We start from the raw sequence: 22,586 nt of genomic DNA on the forward strand, positions 1-22,586 counted from the left end.
CTTGCTGACATAAGACATCCAATACCTCACATTGCCACATACCAAAATTACTGGTACAATTGAATGTTTCCACTTCAAACTTCGCATTAGTCACAGTAGTCTTCGCTGATGAGGACAACGACGATGCCTCTGCCATCCTTCTTAATCCAAATGACCAATGTCTTCAACAACTATTTACACTTAGAAAACAGCCTCCATTATATTAATTTCGTGTGAATAAATGCACCAGAAAAGTTCTCAGGAGAATAGAGGGGTCATAACGGTCCCACTTAAACCCATATTCTTTAGGCACTTATCGCCTTATTGATAGAACTTTCCTAGACATGCATAAATACACACTACTTACAATAAGTTGTCTCCCAAGTAAAAATTGCCATCTCCACTGTATGCACGAACAGTATCATATACGTCAACAGTATCGTATATATAAATAGTGTCGTATACCCAAGCACGAACCTCCAGCTCTAATACCAATTGTTGCGGAAGCACGGGTTAAGCAATTACCAATACTATAGTGATTGTTGACTTCTGGTGAAATATAAACATGACAAATAAATGCAAAGAAAAATAAGGCACAATAATTTACATGGTTCAGCATAAAGCCTACGTCTACGGGCGAAGACTGGAAGATAATTTTACTAATGGATGGGAATTTTAAAAAATTAGGAAAAACTCTCAAAACCCAATACACTCAAATGGATCCCCTTAGCACCCAAGGAAATACTCTATCTACACTCTTGAAGAGCTCATTTGTTATGCTCTTAGATCTCACAATTTTTTTTGGATGGTTTGCTTCTCTATTTATAAGTGAAGCTTACAATATGAATGCATGGAAAAATCTTATCCATTTTTCAATTTTAATGGCTTCAGTGTGAATTTGGTGAACAGTAAGAAATTTCATGCTAGCACATGCAATTGCAGTGAAAAATTTGCTAGCCATATGCATGTGCTCAATAAAAGTTAGATTCAGTGCTAACTTTTGAACAATTATATGATGCTTTAAAGCTTGATTTCAGCAATATTGTTGAACAAGAAAATAAAGCATCAAATGCTAAGTTAATGGAATTGAACTAAGCTTCCTCAGGAAAATAAAGACCTTAGACATAATGATATTGTGGCAGAGGGCCCTATTTCAGAACAGAGCAAAAACCAAGCTTCAAGTGAATGCAAATACTCAACTATGTTGATATTGCCCTTTTCTTTTTCTTCTCTTTTCACTGGCTCTTTTTTCTCTTCACACCCATCAATGAATTGGGTTCAATTTTCTGATTCGAGCAATATTATTGCTCTAATTGTCAAAGGAGAAAAGATAAAAGCATATGGAACCATATAATAGATTCTCAAAGTTTAACAAAACTAATTTCATAACTAAAAGACGAGAGAGAGAGAGAGAGAGAGAGAGAGAGAGAGAGAGAGAGAGAGAGAGAGAGAGAGAGAGAGAGAGAGAGAAAGAAGAAAAAGAAAAAGAAGATGGGAGTTGGGGAAAAGATATTCTGGTGAGAGAGAAAGAGGAAGAAAATGAGAGTTGGAGGTGGGATGTGGTGGGAGTGAAGAAGAAGATGATAGAAAAATATATTTTACTTAATATGCTTTCGAGAACACCTAGCATATTGTTTTATCATTTATTTTATAGTTGTTTTTATATATACTGACGTATTACAATTGGAGTTTTTTACTGGTATTTACAATCATATCTGAATGCATGGAGACAGATAGTCCCTACTAGCAAGAAGGTTCGAATCTTGTCATAGTTGGGATTCGAACCCATGCACATAGGTTGCCAATGAACTATGAGAAAATGTGTATAACTTATTTTAATTTTATTATTGTCAAAATTTGTGTATTTTATAATTTGTAGTCTACAGAAAACATGTATAACTTATTTTAGCTTTATTTTTATCAAAAACATTTTATTTTGTGCATTTTATAATTTGTTTTTAGGTTCAAAGTTCAAACCAACCGAATATGCATTACACCTGTAGTCCCAACATAAAATTGGAAACAAGGGCTGCAAAATGACATCTGTACTCACAAAATGAAAACATAGGCTACAAAATTAACCAAGATCGTTCATGACTAAATCAAATCTGACAGTGATAATTTCTGAAATTTGGAAAATTAGTAGACATTAAAACCATTAGAAGTTTTAAGGTAAAATTTGATGGAGAAAAATACTTACATCGATTGAGAATAATTATAGAGCTAATAATATAAATTTAATACAATTCTCAACTTTTAAGTTTGTATCTTAGTATAAGGCTTGACAAAGAATCAAACAATATTAATAAAAACTAAACAATAAATCAAATATGAGTGATTGCTACATCTAGGTTATTGATTAAGGAATATCACCTCTTTGGCTGTGGCAGCAGCTGATGCACGGATTCAAGTTACAAAGATCGTTTTCAGACTCTGTATCTATAGACTTATTCCAATAAAGGAAACAAATGCTATCTTAATATCATTTTCAAACAACACTATATATAGACGATGGTTGAAAAAAATCGTGTATTTAATTGTTACAAGATGGTGATAAAATAGTCTCCCAAAATTCACGAACTTTCAAAAAAGAAATATTTAGAGAATTAAAGTCTGATAAAATACTGACATAAACACATTCAAAATAATGTTGTTTTAGATTTAAATAATAAAAAAATAAACTCACCCAAAGCTACGTTGTTTTGAGTGTGTTTCTATTAATTTTTTGACAGACTTTATTTCAAATAGCAACATTTACTTATAAATTTATAACATTTGTTCACTTATTATAATTAAATATTAATCATTTGATTTATTAACCTGGCTCGTGCTCAATTGGGGTTGGCGAGAGATTTAATTTTCATTTATGTAACATATAAAAAAAATCAATAAATAACTCCAGAAATTATTTAATTATATATGAAAAAAAATTCTCACTCTCGGGAAAAGTTCATGGAGCCACCAAAATATTTTAAAATAGATTCAACTTACTCTTAAGTTGGATATTTAGACCAGACCATCATAGAGCTGATCATTTAGAAAGTTTCACTAGATTTTTAATTGTAAATGTATATTTGGGCTAAAGGCATCATTATAAATACGTAGTTTAATTGTATGTCAAGTAATGTGGCATGTGAGTTCATTAATAGATTTGAAGGGCTTCTACCCATAAAAAAAGATAGAATTTCCGAAGTTATTCAGCTATGTATGAAACTGGAGTGAACGCTGGTTGTTAAGCGTGGCAGAAAGTTGGGATCCGATATAACAGACGAGGGAAAAATACAATTACCTGCTGAATGGGTTCTCATCTATTTTTTTCGTTGAAATTTTCATGAAATGAAACAAAACAAAATTTTGGTGCGGCTGTAGCGTTATTAAGAGTCCAAGTGTATTCGACGCGTGGCTTCAGAGTAGCACCACTTTCTGTCACTCCTCAGCTCAAATACGTCCACGTACGTAGTAGCTTTGTTCATTTTTGACTTTTGTCAAAGAAAAGGAGATAGGCTTTGAAAGTCTACAGAAGGAGCTAATTCTTCAACAGACAACTAGTAAACGGCGCCGTATATGGCTAATGGTTTTTGTTTCGTTCCAGCTCTATAAATACTTGCTAAGGAAGCCCCCATATTCTCATCCTTCTTAAAATCTATTTCTAGTACTTAGTATTTGTCTTCGTAAGGCAAATGAATATGAGGAGTGTTAATTTGCTTTTGCTTGTTCTTCTTTTCGCCGTTGTCCTTCCCATCCCTTCCATCTTGGCTGCCGCGACATCCAAAGGTGAAAGCAAATAAAAGAAAAGAATTTTCTTTTCTTTTCTTTTCAATTATCTTTCTCATAAACTTTTAAACTAAATGTACTCTTTTGAAATAAAAATACAGAATGCGTTCAAGGTAATACCACTGACATGTCCACCAAAATCAAATTGAAAAGACTAGGAATATTTACCCATTTATTTTGGCGTTCAATTTTGAGATATGTTTTAATTATTTGATCCTCGTAAATTCCTAGTTTCAGAAGTAATATTTAATGACTTGCCAAAATGAGTTTCTTCAATCTGATTCCACGGCTTACTATCGTGTATACATTTGTGTAGAGCTACATGAAATAAATAGACACGTGTCATATTATGAAATAAGGAGACATGCATGCATGCATCCAATTTAAAAAGCTTTGATTAAGTTTTGAACTCATTTACGAAAACTTTTTAATTAATCCGTGCAGAAGTGGATGCAGCAAAGGAAACGAATCGCAACCCTTATGAGACTAACGCTAATGCCATGCCCGAAAATTGTTAGTAGACCCATCAATATTCGTTTTCTTTAATTCTTTCCAATTTCATTTTATATATCAAATATATGTGGATATATTATCCGCTCAATTACAGGGTTAACAAAAAATATGGTACGTAACTCAAGTTAATGCGTGTTGATTGTGCATGCGCAGTGGAGGCAGCAGATAAACAATCAAACTCACAAGTAGGTGATGAAAAGTATGGCGGTGGAGGACACTGGGGAGGAGGAGGAGGAGGCCATGGTGGTGGAGGACATTGGGGAGGAGGAGGAGGAGGCCACGGTGGTGGAGGACATTGGGGAGGAGGGGGAGGAGGCCACGGTGGTGGAGGACATTGGGGAGGAGGAGGAGGCCAAGGCCGTGGCGGCGGTGGCGGTGGCAAGTGAAGCCGACCAAGCCTCACAACACCTAAAAGCATAGACTAAGTGATACTATTAAGTAAGCTGAAAGTAATAAGAAGAATAAAACTGTGTGAATGGGTTACGTACGTGTACCCTATGCAAGCAAGAGAGAGCATCATCAAGGGTTACGCTCCATGAAGTTGAGCTGTTGAGGACAATAGTCCATGTAAATGTAACTCTTGTGTCCTTGTAAATCTTGTGCAGTTGTGCTTCATGCAATAAAGTATCAGTTTCTTATTTTTATAATGGAAAAATTGTCGACGGTATCATGACGTGATCAATAGGCCTTTCAAAAGTTCAGAAAGCCTCAAATTTTTTTTTTTGGTTTAAATCATCCGATTTCCGGCGACCGCATTGGGCCCTGACTAATTCGGATTCGGAGTGTAGTCACAGTTAAGGCTCTTTACCCCTCCCAAATGGTGTGTTTAGTGAGGATCGAATCCGAAAGCTCTTCCCACTTACCCAGGCTGCGCCGCCAACTGAGCCACAACCGTTTGGTAGAAAGCCTCACATTTAGTTATAAGCATTCTTGTATGTTAGGCATAAAATTCAGTAGTTTCCAAATTTATAACGCTAGCAATTTCCTCTAGTCTTGTTGGTTGTTGATACGCAAAACTTCTCCTTTCCCGGATCAAAAGGTTAAAATGGCAACAGTTAGAAACTTGAAAAAAAAAACGAGCACATGCAAACGCATAATGAAGGAATTGCATTCATATGAGAAAGAAGTTGAGAGAGAAGCTGCTAAAACTGCTGATATGAAGGAGAAAGGAGCTGACCCTTATGACCTCAAGCAACAGGAAAATGTGCTAGCCGAGTCAAGAATGATGATTCCTGATTGCCGGAAGCGCCTAGAGTCTGCATTAGCTGAGCTAAACGCAACTCTGACTGAGTTGGAGGAGGAAAACCAAGAAGGCCAGGAGATTGAGGATGCTCGAAGCACTATTGCAGACGTCGAAAAGTTGTTTCAAACAACTGAGGCTTAGTATCCTGGCTTTTATTAATGGTTGTAACGTAAAGTGCTTGAGAGATATGCTTATTTCTATTGCTTTATGAACCCTGTCACAATCTGAGGACATGAACTTGAATTATTTTCGGAGATATCATTTCTAGTTGGCTCCTTGACATTAAAAAAAAAAAAAAAAAAAAAAGTTCCTCTAGTCTTGTTCATATTCACATTTCTCATGTTCTTATTTGCTCGTAATCGACTAATCGTGTAGCTCTAACAGCTGTCAGTTCAAATTTGTATTGGAGAGTTATCAGTTATTCATGAACGCAACCCAAATCTAATTCTATAATATAGCTAGAAACCAGGGCCGGCTCCACCGTTAGGCCAAACAGGCACCCGCCTAAGAGCCCAAAAATAGGAAGGCCCAATTTTCACAATTAGTTAATATAATTATATTTCTAATAAAATTAAGAAGATTTAATTTTCACAATTAATTATTTAATACAATTATCTTTGACATCCCAAACGGTAACTAATTATTTAATACAAATGGTAATTAAATATTTCAATTATCTTTCCAATAAAACTTTCAATATTCCTTTTACAATTAAACACCTTAAAAGCAACACCCAAATCCTTTGCCTTTTCAATTCTCTCTTCCTCAGCAAGAAAGTCTAGAATATTCATTCTCAATTCCATAATTCAAGCTTCATCTAATCATCTCATCTCCTTTCAGTGATCAAATTCGAAATTATTGGATTCTAATTATTTGCTCCCATTGATTGAATTCGGCATCTCATCTGCTCCAATCACAAAATATGTGATTTTGTGACAGGGATGGAGTTTTCAGGATATTTCCCATTTTCCTGCTACAGTTTGAATTCCCAGGAGGCAATAGCATTCATATTGTCAGTTTTTAAAGCTGTTAATTTACATGCATTCTTTTGATTTGAGGGCTTGTTGTTGGTGTTGAAAGTGTTGATCAACTGGTGCTTGTATTATGAAACTTGTAAAACTAAATGTGATTTTATTTGTAATATAAATGAAATGTCTTTCTTATGTTTCATTAAAATAAAATAATGGGATTATTTTATGGTTTTAATAATTGTTGTTTTTAAATAGAGAAAGGCCCTATGCAAAAATTTCACCTAAGGCCACTAATGTGCTAGAGCCAGCCTTGCTAGAAACATTCAGTTTGTTATTTGAAAATAATCAATCTAAACTCCCATAAATTTGAAAGATCCTTTGTGAAAGAATATTGTAGTAACTATGTTTGGCAAGCAAGAAACTAAAGGAAAATGAAAGAAAATGTTTAGATTCTCAATTCATTAACTAGAAATGTCAATCAATTATGTGTATATATAGTACTGAATTCTATAAGATTTTAATTTTGTTGATGACACGTATGCTATGCTCAATACAACCTCGACCTAATAACTAATTTTTGCCACATCAACTTAGTAGCATAATTTGCTGCTGTCAGCTACATTGTAACCACAGGCTCTACACTCAAGTGATATTTGATTCACTAACAGTCTCCCTCAAGCTGAAATGTCCAAGATGAACATTTAGTTTGCTACACAAGTAATGAAATTATTTAAAGGTGAACACCTTGGTTAACGCATTAGTAGTTTGATCTGCACTTAGCATAAAGCAAACTTGTATATGTTTAGCTGCAACTTTGTCTCTAATAAAATGAATGTCAGGCTCAACATGTTTTGTCTTAGCATAATAGACAAGATTATATGCTAGTGCAATTGCTCATTGATTATCACAACACAACATAGTCATGGTGCTAAGTTGGATGTGCGATTCTCCAAACAAAGATTGTATCCATATCACCTCTGATGTAGCATGAATTAAAGCTTTGTACTCTACCTTAGTGCTTGATCCAAACACTAGTGATTGTTTCTTTGATGACCATGAAACCAAATTGGGACCTAAAAAAAGTGCAAAACCAGCAACTAACTTTCTATCATCCCTATCTGAAGACCAATCAGAATATGTAAAACAATTCAATTATATAGCTCTATAATACTAAAAATGTAATCCAAAATGCATAGTACCCTTCAAATATCTCAACAATCTTTTGCATGCTTCCCAATAATGATTCCTTAGACATGACAAAAATTAACTTAATTTGTTTACTGAGAAGGCTATTTCAAGTCTTGTAAGAGTGACTTGTAATAAAGCTCCAATAATGCTTCTGTATTGAGATGCATTACCAATTTCATCACTTGAGTCTTTGGAAAGATAGTGACCTGTTAACATAGGTATAAGAACAGGACTGAAGCTAGCGATGTCATGCCTTGTTAAAATATCTGTAATATATTTTGCTTGTGACAAATAAACTCCATTTTGAAGCTTTGTGACTTCAATACCCAAAAAATAGTGTAATTCACCTAAATCCTTCAAAGTAAAAGCGTGATTCACATCATTAATGACCTATTAAATCATAACAGAACTAGAACCAATTATGGTAATGTCATCAACATACACCAAAACCAGAAGTATATGACATCTATCCCACTTGAAAAATGGAGAATTATCAAACTTTAAGTTCTGAAAATGCCACTGAGATATCATAGTTGTCTTGAACCTATCAAACCAAGCTCTAAGAGCTTGTTTCAATCTATACAAGGTCTTTTTGAGCTTGCAAATATGTTGAGGTTTGCTTGGATCCACAAAACCATCAAGTTGAGCCATATATCCATCCTCAGTAATTATGCCATTTAGAAAGGCATTATTGACATCTACATGTCCCAATTCCTATTGATTAATTACTACCAAGCTCAAAATAACTCTGACTGTAAAAGCTTTGATTGCTAGACTAAAAGTCTCAGAATAGTCAACCCCATGTATTTGATGAGAACTCTTTGCAACAAGCCTTACTTTGTAACCCGAGATGGATCCATCTGAGTTATACTTAATCTTGAAAACTCATTTATTGCCTACTACTTTGAAAGAAACATTTGGCAAAACCAGATCCCAAGTTTTATTTATTTGAAGAGCTTGAAACTCATCTTACATTGTTTTAAACCACATAGGATCAGAAAGTGCTTGTGAAGCAGATGTAAGGTCTGTTTGTTGGGCAAGTAAGGCTAACAGATAAGATTTTAGCTTATAAATGCCTACTTTGGACCTGGTGGTCATGGGATGACCAACTAGTAGAGGTGGAGGCAAGATATAGGGGGGTGAGTTATGTGGAGAAGAATGATGAGAGGAGGAGTAAGTGGATTGTAAAGGAAATGATGAAGTTGTGTCAGAATAAACAGAAAAATTATGTGAGGAGGAGACAGAAACATCAAGGATAATTACTAAAGGTGCTGCTGAAGGAACTGGTATTTGAACAAGAGGAGACATAGAAGAAGAAACAAACTCAGACACAGATTCACTGGGTGAATAAGATGAACAACTATCTAAGACTGAAGAAAAGTCAACACCAGAAATATAAGGAAAATAAAACTCATCAAAAGTAATATGGTTTGAAATGCAAACATTTCTTGAAGAGTATAAATATTGATACCCTTTATGATGACTACTATAGCCAATGAAAAGACATCTGCCAATTCTAAAGTCAAACTTATGTTTGTTATATGGCTAAAGAATTGGATAACATGCACAACCAAGAGTTTTTAGTATTGAATGATTGAATGATCTAGTTTTTTATGAAGCAAATTTTGAAAAAGATAAATATTGTTCAAAACTAGCGTTGGAAGTCGATTGATGAGGAAAACAACAATATGAAATGCATTGCACCAAAACTTTAAAGGTAAATGGGCCTATGCTAGTAATGTCAAACCAATATCAACTATATGTCGATGTTTTCCTTTAATTTTCCCATTTTGATGATGTATATGAGGACAATGATGCCTAAAATGAATGCCTGAGACAGTAAGCAAGGAAGAAAAGTTTCTAAATTCCCATCCTCAATCTATTTGAACTATTTTGATAGTAAGTTGTAAATGTTTCTCAATATAGTGTTTAAAATTAATGAACACTTCAAGGGCGTCGGATATAGCACTCAATGGAAAAATCCAAGCGAAATTGTTGTAATCATCTAAGATGGATAGATGATTGGTGTAACCTTGAATAGAAGAAATGTGTGAAAGTCTCCAAAGATCAGCATAGATCAATTGTAAAGTTGTTGTTGTTTTGGTAGCAACTGAATCAAAATTTAACATATGATGTTTGCCAAATTAACATGCATTACAGAAGTGCAAAGTATCAGTTTTATTGAAATTATCAAAGTTGTTGCAAGCTTTAAGTATAGTTTTAAGAGTATAAATTGTTAGATGTCCTAGTCTTCTATGAAGAAGATTAACATCAACCGATTTTATTGTTGAGATAAACAAACATGACTTCTTATTTTGGTTGGAAAAACTTATAACAGCTGACTCTTGAGAAGAAAAAATAGAACAACAAGCAAAAAGTGACTTTGGACTATTTAGAGGAACAAAACTGAGAAAAGTTGAATTTGTTGCACCAAATTGAGATGAAAAACTTTTGACTCTATATAGTCCTCTTGTAGCAACTCCCTCAAGCAATGTAATCTCTATGCTCCTTGTCTTAATAAAGCACAAGTTTCCAACAAATTCAACAATACCGCTCAATCAACGACTTCTTCGGAATGCTAAAAAAAAGATTACTTTATTTCTTTTCATAACAGGATTGTTAGCTAGAAGTTTTAAAATGCTAAGCAAATTTTTAGTGATATATGGTACATGTGAGACATGATTAATGTGTAAAGGTTCAGAATTAGTGGTGGCAAGTAGAATTGATCCAATGTGTTTAATGAGCAATGCATTTCCGTTACCAACAAACAACCTTTCATCACTAGTATAAAGTTGAAAATTGAAGAGCTTACCTAAATCATTAGTGATATGATTGGTGGCTCCACTATAAATGTACTAAAAGGGATCTTTAATAAGTTCAGGAGTTGGAATTGAAGTTTCTGAAGTAGAGAATCAAAGGTATTGAAGCCATGAGATCCATCTCCAATAGCAAACACAGAAGAAGGTGAACTAGGAATAAAAAAATAGTATATAGAACTAGCACCAGATATGTTATCATAATACACCATATGTCCTTGAAAACCAGAATTTCTTGATGAATAGTTATTGACAAAGTTAAGTCTAAGACCTCCGAAATTGAGTCCAAAACCTCTGCCAGCACCATTGAATGATCTTCCTAGACAATTTTAACCTTGGCTTTGTCTAAAATCACCATTAAAATTTCCTCTGCCATAATTTCTTTGAGGCAAAAAGGATGAATTATATATGTTCTTGCATCTATTAGCACTATACCCTGGAATAAAGCATATCTAACAAATAATATCTATAGAGTTATCACCACCATTAAGACCTCCATTAAAACTTCCAAAACCTGAATTGTTTCCCCTTCCAAAGTTACCTCCAGCATTCTTTTGAAAAGCATCGTTATTTTTTCCAAAATATAAGTTTCTCTGAGCAACATTTGCAAATATATTATGCATAACATCACTAGCAATTCTTCCTCTCTTTTATTCAATTCTATTTTCATGACTCAAAGGCAAGGAATACAATTCATCTAAAGTAAGCTTTTCACCTCAAGCTAACACAACAGCTACTAAAGACTCATAATCAGAAGAGTCAAGTTCAGTCAACACATAAATGACAAAATCATTCAGCTCAACTGGCTTTCCCGCTAAAGCTAAGTTTTCTGTTATGCGCTTGATTTTAGCAAAATAATCAGTCATGTTCATAGATCCTTTTTTAATATTTTTAATCTGCACCCCAAGAGTTTAAATTCGGGCTTGAGATTGAGAGATAAACATACTGGTAAGTGATTCTTAAAGCTACCTTAAGGTTGACAGTCAATCATGGTTGAACTCTGGATTTATATATCTAGATTCAATCGAAGCTCCAGCTTTATTGTTATTTGAATCTTCAGCTCCATTACTGTTTTCAGAAGAGATAAATTGCTCTGGACATTCACGTTCTCCAATAATAAAGCTTTTTAGGTCATTGCCTTTGATTGATACCAAAACTTATGAACGCCATAAGATAAAATTGTTCTGATCAAGCTTAATAGGAGTAACAAAGCCATAAGAAGGACTATTTTGATTAATGCTTGCCGTTGCAAGCTCTGATACCATGACAGAATATTGAAGTAACTATGTTTGGCAAGCAAGAAACTAAAGGAAAATGAAAGAAAATGTTTAGAAGAAGCTTGTAGAAGATTCTCAATTCATTAACTAGAAATGTCAATCAATTACGTATATATATAGTATTGAATTCTATAAGATTCTAATTATGTTATTCACACGTGTGCCATGCTCAATACAAGTTGGACCTAGTAACTAATTTTTGGCACATTAGCTCAGGAGCATAATCTAATGTTGTTTGCTACACTGTAACCATAAGCTCTACACTCAAGTGATATTTGATTCACTAAAACTTTGACAAGTGGATATTTTATGACTCGTGCATGTTCAAATTTTATTTATTTTTTCTCTTTTTTGTTCTATTAGTTGTTAATAACTTTGATAAATATAGCTGGATGGTATAGATAACTCCCCTTCAAATCCTTCCATATATGTGTATACATTAGTAGGGTTTGATTTTCTTCCTAATGTTTTTAGATAGATTAAGCTTGGTTTGATCATCTCATATATTCATATTATGTCACCATATAGATGATTTATATATATATATAAGTCATTTTATAGTGACAACATATCGATTTTACTACAAAAAATTATATATTTCAATACATTAGAGAATATATTTTTTATTTGTTAGTGTATTAAAATTTATATTTTTTTATTATTATTTTATGACATCCTTACTTTATTAGAATAAGAATGTCGCTATTAGATCGAGAACAATTCATACATTCGTAATTTATATCTTAAGTCATGTTACATATCCTTTAAGATATATGTGTTAGTTTTTCAGTATGGTTAAAGCTTTAAAGAAACATCTTCGTCCCATAAAAGCATCTTCTATTTGAGATCAGAAAGCATATGTCAACTTACAATTAAATGTTCCATTAATCTTAATGTAGAGATATTTAAAGGGTCGGCCCATTCTTGATTGTGCAGTCCTCTCTATTGACAGAGGGAGCGACACAAAAGCATCGCCATGAGTGATTTGTCAAATAGTCTTTCGATAACGTTAGCAGAACATTGCTAGTGCCTAGTCTTATCTTAATTAGATGCCCTAGACAAGGACAAGATTCCATTCAACTACTCTCCCTTTTCTGAGGCACGATTTTTACTCACTCGATGCTCACTTAAATTTGTTTTTAATTTCAATTTCAATTTTTCAAACAAACATAAAAAGTCAAAGGAATTGGGTGACAATTTCACCACATTATATTAAGTTAGGTCAATTTACTAATAGATTAACTGATCCCATCCCTGAAGCTGAAACCCGCCTCTGCCGGTCAAAAATCTTTGTTCCTGTAATAGGTTACTGTTGCCTTATTTGGGGGGAAGGTGTTGTCGGGTTTCTTACCTCTTCACGACAAGTCTCCTTGTTAATCATGCAGAGTTTATGAACCTAATTCCTATACATGACACAATTGCTCCATCCATGCATCTAAATCTTTAGCTTATATTTGGTTACAAAAAATAGGATGATCGATTGTTAATTTCAATTTTAATGTTTAGTTTCACATAAAATTATTTTTTCTTCAACTTTTTTTTTTGTATTTTTTCTCATTTTCTTTCATTTTTTCAAATTAAATATGCCGATAAATTAATAAGCTAACTTCTCTCATGGTGAGGAAACAAAAAAAGGAAAACAGCTTAACTTCTCCTCTTTGAAAGATTTATATTCGCTTTGAAGATATCAATTTAACAACCTATCTATATTCATTATATTATTACTATTATTGCTCTAAATTCTTCCTTTGCACATTTGAGTCAAGTTCAAACTCCAAATTTCTTGTATCGTCATAAAAAATTTTACCCATTGAGCCAACCAACACCTACAACAACCAGGCTAATTTGCTTTTATTGTCCATGACTACATTGAGAGGCGGGGGGAAAAAAAAAAAAAGGTCATTGGTGGTCTCCTCCGAACTACACTTTTCCCAGTGTAAATACAACTTGTTAATTAATTAAAAAAAAAAATTGAATCAATAACAAGTTCAAACGTATGAGGGCAACAATAACAAAAAACGAAGATCTTAATTTGAAAAATTAATGAGGAGCATAACCTTATGCATAAATTATACATGTCTATAGTAATTAACTAATTGGTAGTAGCTCGCATATAGTAATAGAGAATCATGACGTACTTGAAAATTGTTTTAGGCAAAAGAAATGTTTATAGACTAAAGTAATATTTTCATTGTAAAAGCAAAATGTTGAAATATTTGAAGTCTATTGAGGATTGACTTTGTAGGAATATTTTTATTCATTCGACAACTTAATGAAATGGCATTTTTTGTTTTAACAAACATTAATGAAACTAAAAATTGTTAAAATAACGTCTTCTTTCCCGGAACACTTTTTGCAACAAGACATAACACTTGTATATTCTTAATTTTGAGCGAAAGATATTTCAGAAAATGTTGCGGGCCACAGCTCCAACCCCTTCAAAGACTTCAAGAAGTAACAACAAAAATCATTTATCGGCAGAAATTGACAAATTGATGGCTTGTTTGACCACCAATTTCCAGGGAAAAAGTTAAATTACTATTGATTTATTTTGAACAAGGATTTAGTTTTGATCTGATTTTTATGCTTACATTGAAAAAAAAAAAACTATAACCTAATTAATTGACGAGAGCATCACCATCGTCCAAACAGCTAGCATAAAATCAACCAAACTTTTTGATCTTGTCAATAAACCATTCCAAACGAGAAAACTGTTGAACATTGCCATAATTTCTGCTCTTAAATCGAAGAAAAAGATTAGATCAACATCAATTTATATCATCAAACCATCAGACAGGCGTCACATTAATTTCTTTAAAATAACAATAATAATTAATGAGAAAACAAAATACTCAAAGCTTCCTCGAATCATTAACTTGGAAATTTAAATTGATGTTTCCCGAAATCAAGGCCAGGTTTGTTGAAAAGAAATCGAAACACACAGAAAGTCATTTAATTTAATTAATGAATTAAAAAGTGGGAAGACAAAGAGAAGCAACCCAACGTGCGAAACAAAATGGCCTGTTCTTGGCCCACTTTTATAATTTGAAAACAAAACATTAGCAAGAGACTCGTCATCTTCTCTCTCTCACAACCCTTATTATAATGATCCTCATGACTTCATCTCTTAATTTTCCATTGAATCTTTGAACATTTCCAAAAGCGTTTTTTTTTCTTTTTCATTTTGCTTTCTTGGGTTTCATTTTTCTTTTGTTTTTAGGATGATAAAGAAGAAGAAAAAGAAGAAGAAGAAGAAGAAATATGATCTTGGGTGAGCTTTTTGAAGCACCATTACTATGTTTATTGTTATATGTATTTATGGAGTTGATGATATACGATTTGCAAAGAGAAGTCTTGTTTCAGGTGAAACAATATTCACCGGACGGCAACGGCGTACATGGGAAAGCCAGGCATTATTTGATCTTCTTATGTTCTTCTTCTTGTCTTTGTTTTTCTTTTTCTTTTTTTCCGGAGGGGGGAAGTAGAGGGAAATAGTTTACGAAAAGTGTATGTAGAATGTTTAAAGAATGTTAAGGAAAGAGATTAAATAGCAAAGAAATAAGATGATGGAGGTACTTTTAATTAGATCGCCAAATTAAATCATAGAATCACAAAGTTCATTCTATGTTTATTAATTTATTCATCCTTTTTTTTAATTGAAATTAAGCGCTTTCAAAGATAACTCAAATTTTGCATAATTGATCGTATAAGGCCTCTCTGCTATGATGAACACGTTCTAAGAAATTTAATAATAATAATAATAATAACAAAAAGCATCCTATTTTTTTCTTTTTTTTTTTTGTCTATTTTGGCAAATTGGCTCATGTTGTCAATACAAGGTGCGTGTATAATTTGGTTGGTACAGAGTTAAAATCAAATTCCAATTATAAAAACATTTGGTACATTTCATCAGCATCATACTTTTTGGTTGCATAATTAAAAGTCTAAACAGTAATTAGTCAAATTATAAAAATGACTGAAATGCAGAAAAACAACTCTTTTGTTTTTCTTATTTGTTCTTTTTCGGTTCTTTTCTCAATCAGATGTAGGTTCACAAAAATATTGATTATCAACCGATATATGCTTTAATTATATATGGTTTCTCTAAATTGTGTTGTGGTAATTCTCTTTTGATTTATGTATAAAAGAGTGAAGGGGAGCCTTCACCTAACCCTTGATATTGACATGCATCAAAATTGTTATTTTGACACATTATTTTGTCCTTAATCTAAATTTCGTTTTTTTTTCCTCTATTTGCCCAACATGTGTCTTTACCTGAAGGATATATACCGTATGTACATAATTTTATGTGTATAATACGGCACTGTGCAAAATAATTTCAAATAAATAATTTATAATTAGGTGTGTCTAATTAAAACTTTTTATTCTGAACCCAAATGACAATTATTTAATTACAAATATAAAATCAAAATGACCCAATTTTTTTAAAGAAAGTATTAAAAACAAAAAGAACCCAAATGAAATATGCAAACATCAATCATTCTCAAAGCACAACTAATTATTATTTTTTATATCATAAATTATCTACGTTCCCATACTGCGTATTTGATTACTTGTATATTAGTGAAAAAGCCTTAATGATGAATCTTGATGAAAAGTGATATTTTCACTCATACATTTATTTATTAATCGATATTTCTCCTTCATATTATATATATCTTTTGTGTGTGTGTGGAAGGAGGTTCATTTTTAAAATATCTATTGTGATAATAATAAATGCATCGTGATAATTAAGTATTGGGAATATATATATATACACACACGCTAGTAATTGTTTTCGGTAGGGCGTGTCGGAAGGAAGAAACTTTGAAAAGTATACGGCTAGCATTACGCCCGAGGGTAACTTGTTTGTTTGTTTGACTCTTCTTGCTAATTAGTAATTAATTTGTTTAAAGGCTTTGGGTTTACTTATGAGTTATGAATGACTTATAGTTACCTAAAATTCTAGGTGAGCTCGCTAGCTTCCTCCAATACATTTGATTATTATGGGGAAATGGAAGGGGACATCGAATTAATCTTCAACGACAAGTCTGCCTCGGAATTTAGTACTTCTAATAAATCTAAAGAATAATATTGCTTAATCAAATTAATTTCTTTATCCAACTTGTTCATATTTATATATATATGTATGACATTTACACATATAAAATATCCCCTTCACACGTGAATCAACATTTCTTCTCTGTGGAGGATGGTGGCCATTGGAAATGGATGCCTAAATATACCCATGAATTAGTTGAAGTATGAGTCCAGTTCATTCCACTTTGGCTTGTTCATTCATTTCAAGAGTGGGACTCATCAAATTGATCCTATTATTTGATTAAGACAAAATGATTAAAATAGGATTAAGAAAAAAAAACGCTCCTCCAAATATCTCTTAAAACTCATTTCCTTTATTAATCCTATTTTAATACGGTTATTTGAATTTATCAAATTATTTATTGTACTCACTTTAAAAATAATTTTTAAATCTTGACACTAAAATGTAGTTATACTAAAAAAAAAAAAGAATTTTTACTCTTTTAAAGACATGTTTACATTCAACTTTATGTTATTTTTCTTAAACCCTAAACTAATATTTTTTATTTAGTACCCTAGGCGCTAGCTTCTCATCAAAATTAAACCTCCCCGGAGAAAACAAAGGTGAAATGAAGGAACTACTGCAGACTTTTTCCCAAAATTAAGTAGTGGTACCATGACGAAGGGCTCTCACTTTTACCATTATTAGCTGCTCTAGCCGTTTTGGTTTGGCCTTTGCTCGCTACACTTAGAATTTTTGCGCCAAAATATATAGTTAAGAGTATTTTTAATTTATTTCTGTTTAGTTTTCAATCTAATAAAGCTAAGCATTTACTAAGGGTTTTTTAAATGAATTTAATTGGTTTAATCAGTAAAAATATATTATTATTATTATAATAGTTGGGTTCAGTAAGAGTTTATTAGATGTTTTGATGAGTTTGTTAAGTAGAATTTAAAATTTAAAAATTTAAAAATAAGTTTATTTAATAAATAAATTTAATGAGTAATTTAGTAATTTCAAATTATCAAGTAGCTCCATCTTCAAAAATAATATAAAATTGTTTTAACACATATGCTCAATTAAAACTTATTCGTATAACCCCACTCTGCAACTTGTATTTATTTATTTTTTATTATTGTTAATCCCCATTTCAACGGGATTTCTTTTGTTGACAGCCAATTTTATTTTTTTTTCCTGATTCTGAGTTTCAGCCATCGCGCTTTTAAATAGATTAATTAAGTGGGTGATCGGGGTGCGTTTAGAATAATATGAGGTACGATAATAAAATAAAACAACCCATTTGAAATTTTGAATACGGGTAAAAGCTTATTGGACTTATCAAAGCATGGGCGAGGCCTGAATGTGCAATTTGCCCACATCATTAGCAACGCCATTTGAGAAAAGTAACTCAAGCATTAGATTAGATTATATTAAGGTCAAAAGACGCAAAACTCAGAAGAACAAACATGCTCCAAGTCTCAAGTCTCCTTTGAATGATTTACTAATTCTACTATAGTAAATAATTAGACAAGTTAATTCATTATAAATTTTTATTACAAGTAAGGATTAAAATATGGGCAATAAAATATATGCACATGATATCAGAGAAGAGACTCGAGCTCCATTTTTTTTAATTTCATCACATAATTATTGAGAAGACAAGCAATGTACAATTGAATCTAGAGAACATGCGGCAAGCTACCACGACTCTTCCAATAACTGCTAACTTCTTTACACTAAAATAAATCTAAGCATGCGCCCATTACAAACTTTTGCTCACGACTCGACCACAATCAGTCAATCATTAAACGTTTCTAATGAAAATAACGGGATTGATTACATTAATCATCCATAATTTTAGGTCAGTAAATGTAAACATTTCTTATTTGAAGACAATGAAACTTTAATGGTTTTTGAGCGGTTGAACAACTTTGATTTGCTTTTGACCAACAAAATTTTAACAAGCATGCATGCATGTCTTTGCTATTAATTTAATTAATTCAAAAAGCATGCTTCCTACAACTCAAATGAGCTGTAGCTAGGGTCGCGGGGTCATGAGTTCACGTAGCCTACAGAAAAATAAATAAATCAACTATATGTGATTCATTAGCTATGTCAAAACCAATTTATTCAAACTTATGTGCCGCTGGCATACACTTGCTCACGTTAGGTTTATGACTTACGAATAAGATAACGAAATTTTCTAAGAGACGTTGCTGACAAATTAATTAATTTGGTCATAGCCATTGCACATCCGCTATTAGTCAAATTCGTTCAAAATTATGTTTAACATTTATGCATTCAAGAAATTTTCAATACTGAAATAAAAAATGGGGTCATTAGTAGCTCATTCAGTACCGAATTCTTATCTCTAAAAATATATATAATAAATACATATGTGGAAATATATGTATTTTATGTGTCATATATATAGTTTATAGGGCTAACTTCATGAACTCAATACAATAATGGGAATAATATTATTATTTCAATTTTGCTCTACGAATTTCCCAAGGGATGGTCAAGTCTTCATGCTAAAGATTTGTTGATGGCACCACCATGGGGGGGAAAAGTTATATTGTACTATTAAAGGGACAAGGATGAATTTCCATTGAGTTTGAAGGGGCCCTTCAATCAAAGGATCTTGGACCTTAAGTTACTAGTCTTCCTCTCATGTCATTGTGATTTTTTCTGTCACGAAAAAGTTTAGAATTGCTTCTAGCATGAACTTATCTCGAAACCTCTAAAACCAATTTATACCGGCAGAATTTAATTATTGAATTATACTTTGCGAATGACATACTATCGTAGATGTGTTTTTTTTTCATATTTTAAATATTTTTTAATAAAAAAATTTAAATGTATTTTAGGGGTTTATAAATTTTATTTTTCATTTTTATCTAATATCTAGAAGTAAAAGATTAAATAAAATAAAATAAGATAAGATAAATAAAAAATTCATTCTATGTTAAAGTATTCTAATGAACAAACAAGTAAATTTTGGATTACCTTAGACAATCTTTAAAATACTATTCAAATTTTTGTAAACATCAAAATTTTTTTTAGGAGAACTATTACTCATGATATTTACATCATACAAATTATTGAAACTAGTTTACATCAATTCTGAAATGGCACCGCTCAGATTTTTTAATCTTTTCAAATATTCGAGGGATGCCCAACTCCTATCCTGAGAGAAAAACTGCCTTCACTCAAGCTCTGAAACTCTAAGGAAAGAAATTTAAATTAAACATCTGCAATGCGTCTGCGGGGTTCCAACCACTTCTCTCACATTTGTAAACATCAATTTACTCATTAAAATTGGTGAAATTTTTTATTTTCTTAATTAATAAAAATGAGTGGTAAGTTGAGGTTTATAGTAATTTAGATTGTCATTTCTTAGAGGAGTAAACCAAAATTAACCCATAACAATATAAAGGTTCTCTCAAATTCATCTTAACAAGCCTTTAAGATTATAAAAACTCTTTGAACTCTTCAAGCACGTTTCTTTTGAAGCAAACCTTGTCCCAAGACTAGATTTGGTCGTAGGCTCATAGCTGCTCAGTTTGAACACTCGACATACGTTCCTTTCAAGCAACAAACTCCATTAGATGATTAAATAAATTAATTTATTAAAAATCATCAATGTGAAATGATAATTAATCTAAATCATGGGATCAAGTATCCCTAATTAATTAATATAAATCATTGCAATTACCTTTCCTTTTTTTTTTTTTTTTTTTGTTCATTTTCAATATATCGTTTTCTTAAGAAGACAGCATATACATGAAGTGTCATGCATGAGACCCACCAAGCTTATGAAGACAGTGGAACCTGCAACTAGCTACTTCAGTATTCCAGAGTGAGGGGACCTACTTAATCAATTTTTATCCAATGTTCTCAATACAATTATTTTTCGTATAAAATATCTAATATCTTCTCAAGACCCAAATGATGAAAATAGGTCCATATATATAAGAAGATGTATCAATTATATCTTTGAATAGCATTATCATTTGCACATACTTAACTAGCTAATACATTTGTCCACATCTATATAGTGATTAACTTATAGATTACTCAAAAGAAAGGAAGGGCGAAAATAAAAAATAATGGATGAAGTGATTACTTACAAAATTAATTTATTCTCGTATGGTGATTTATGTATGAAAAATTACACTTGCGTGATTATTACATCAATTAAAATACAAAATGTTATTATAATAATACTGATACTAGAGAGTAAGAATTTGAATAAAAGATTTATCAGTTACAAGTGAATTATATAAACTCAAATGTTTGCAATTTGATTAATAAAAGATGTAAAATCAATATTTAAGAAATAAAAAAAAATCCTCAATCTTAACTTATTCTTAAACAATTAATAAGATTACTGCTAACGTTTAGAGTAATTGACATGATACTTAGGTCGTTATTATATAAAAAATAAGGTTATTTTCACTTAAATAATTCCATTAATAATAAATATAGAAGTCAACAATCACTTCACACACGACAACTATAAAAAATGTGGCGTCATTTTGGTCCAACTTTTTTTTTTTTTTTTGGATTTAATTTTGGTACAACTTTATATGAGAAACATTATTATTTTTCATATAAAAAAATCTAGACTATTTTAAGTAAGTGATCTACAAATCCAGGAAAAGATTTTTTTATATAAACAAATTGGTTTCTCTCTATGGGGCCCACACTTTGACCGGCCCATTTTCTTGTTATGCAAGCCGGCCCATAATAAAAAAAACATTACACATATTTGTGTCACTTTGTGGCTTTGTGATTTGTGAATAAAATTACAAACGATTAAAATGAAGAATTGCGAGATGAACGACAATAGACGAACAGTGTTTCTTTGAAACGCTGCAGTAGCGGCACACGTGTGGAAACCTCTAACGCTTCTCTTGTCTTTGTTATGGGCAGTAAGAAGACAGACACCTGACACGTGGGATCTCAAGATGCTCCCACGTGATACCATTCGCGCGATCAGAGTGGGAGGCCCACTGGGACGAGGAGGCCCCACACGCGCCAGCTCGCTACAACTTAAGGCAATCATGCTGCGGGCCAGTCTGCTGTGCCATCCAATTTAGTTTACTGTTATTTTTTATGCCATTGCCGCTCTCTCTCTCTCTCTCTCTCTCTATAGAGCCAAAACGCGTCTGAATCTTTTAGAATGACGAAATTAGCCTCCAAAGTCAGAATTGCACTGATTCATTACTTTTGGAATATTAGTGCTAATCCACTTTAAGATCTTATACTTTATTAAAATTTAAAAAATTATTAAATTATATGACTTAATAGTATAATATTATTATATTAAATTATGTGATTTAAAAATTTTCATGGTCAATATATTATTAAATTATACGATTTAATGATTTCTCAAATATTAACAAAGTATAGTATTCTAAATTGAAATATTTCTATGTTATACATATATTTTATCATATAAAGTAACACTTTCTTAAAATATATCTATCATTATTTACTTACGTATATCTATTAATCCATCATGAAAAGAGTTTATAGTTATTTATTTTAACTCATAATGTGAAAAATTATTTTCTATGCTTACAAAGCAAGACCAAATATTTCAAGAGATAAGCAATATGATTATGACGTTAGAGGAAAGTGTTTATGATTAGATCATTTAATCAGATAATTTATATAAAAATTATTTTTATGAAATTATTTTTAAAGGAGCTCAGAAATGCTTTTAGTGTATTTGAATATAAATAGTATTTTTTACAATAGCATTCAAAAATCGCA

General features: G+C 31.9%; 2 protein-coding genes across 3 annotated transcripts; both read left to right on the top strand.

The window, feature by feature from the left end:
* Window positions 1-3,585: 3,585 nt before the first annotated feature.
* Window positions 3,586-4,913, top strand: LOC112497133 (glycine-rich cell wall structural protein-like). Of its 2 annotated transcripts, XM_025094597.2 has the most exons (3): window positions 3,586-3,753; window positions 4,198-4,266; window positions 4,420-4,913. In XM_025094597.2, exons 1-3 carry the CDS (start codon window positions 3,660-3,662, stop codon window positions 4,650-4,652), a joined length of 396 nt encoding a protein of 131 aa, XP_024950365.1. In that variant the 5' UTR covers window positions 3,586-3,659; the 3' UTR covers window positions 4,653-4,913. The 2 variants fall into 2 exon arrangements, with proteins under 2 accessions (XP_024950365.1, XP_024950367.1); XM_025094599.2 differs by lacking the exon at window positions 4,198-4,266 and having other exon boundaries at window positions 3,587-3,753.
* Window positions 4,914-5,170: 257 nt separating this feature from the next.
* On the top strand, window positions 5,171-5,770 carry LOC102623119 (tubulin-folding cofactor A-like). The gene has a single exon (XM_006469493.4). It carries the CDS (start codon window positions 5,312-5,314, stop codon window positions 5,648-5,650), a length of 339 nt encoding a protein of 112 aa, XP_006469556.1. The 5' UTR covers window positions 5,171-5,311; the 3' UTR covers window positions 5,651-5,770.
* The last annotated feature ends 16,816 nt before the right edge of the window (window positions 5,771-22,586 follow it).

The sequence above is a fragment of the Citrus sinensis genome, chromosome 2 (genome assembly GCF_022201045.2).
Source record: "Citrus sinensis cultivar Valencia sweet orange chromosome 2, DVS_A1.0, whole genome shotgun sequence".
NCBI lineage: Eukaryota > Viridiplantae > Streptophyta > Magnoliopsida > Sapindales > Rutaceae > Citrus > Citrus sinensis.

Bases quoted from the DNA above. Each gene is read 5' to 3' on its own strand.
- LOC112497133 (XM_025094597.2), top strand. From the start codon at position 3,660: ATGAATATGAGGAGTGTTAATTTGCTTTTGCTTGTTCTTCTTTTCGCC. The intron at 3,754-4,197 runs GTGAAAGCAAAT...TAATCCGTGCAG, and splicing joins GGCTGCCGCGACATCCAAAG to AAGTGGATGCAGCAAAGGAA. The intron at 4,267-4,419 runs GTTAGTAGACCC...GTGCATGCGCAG, and splicing joins TAATGCCATGCCCGAAAATT to TGGAGGCAGCAGATAAACAA.
- LOC102623119 (XM_006469493.4), top strand. From the start codon at position 5,312: ATGGCAACAGTTAGAAACTTGAAAAAAAAAACGAGCACATGCAAACGC.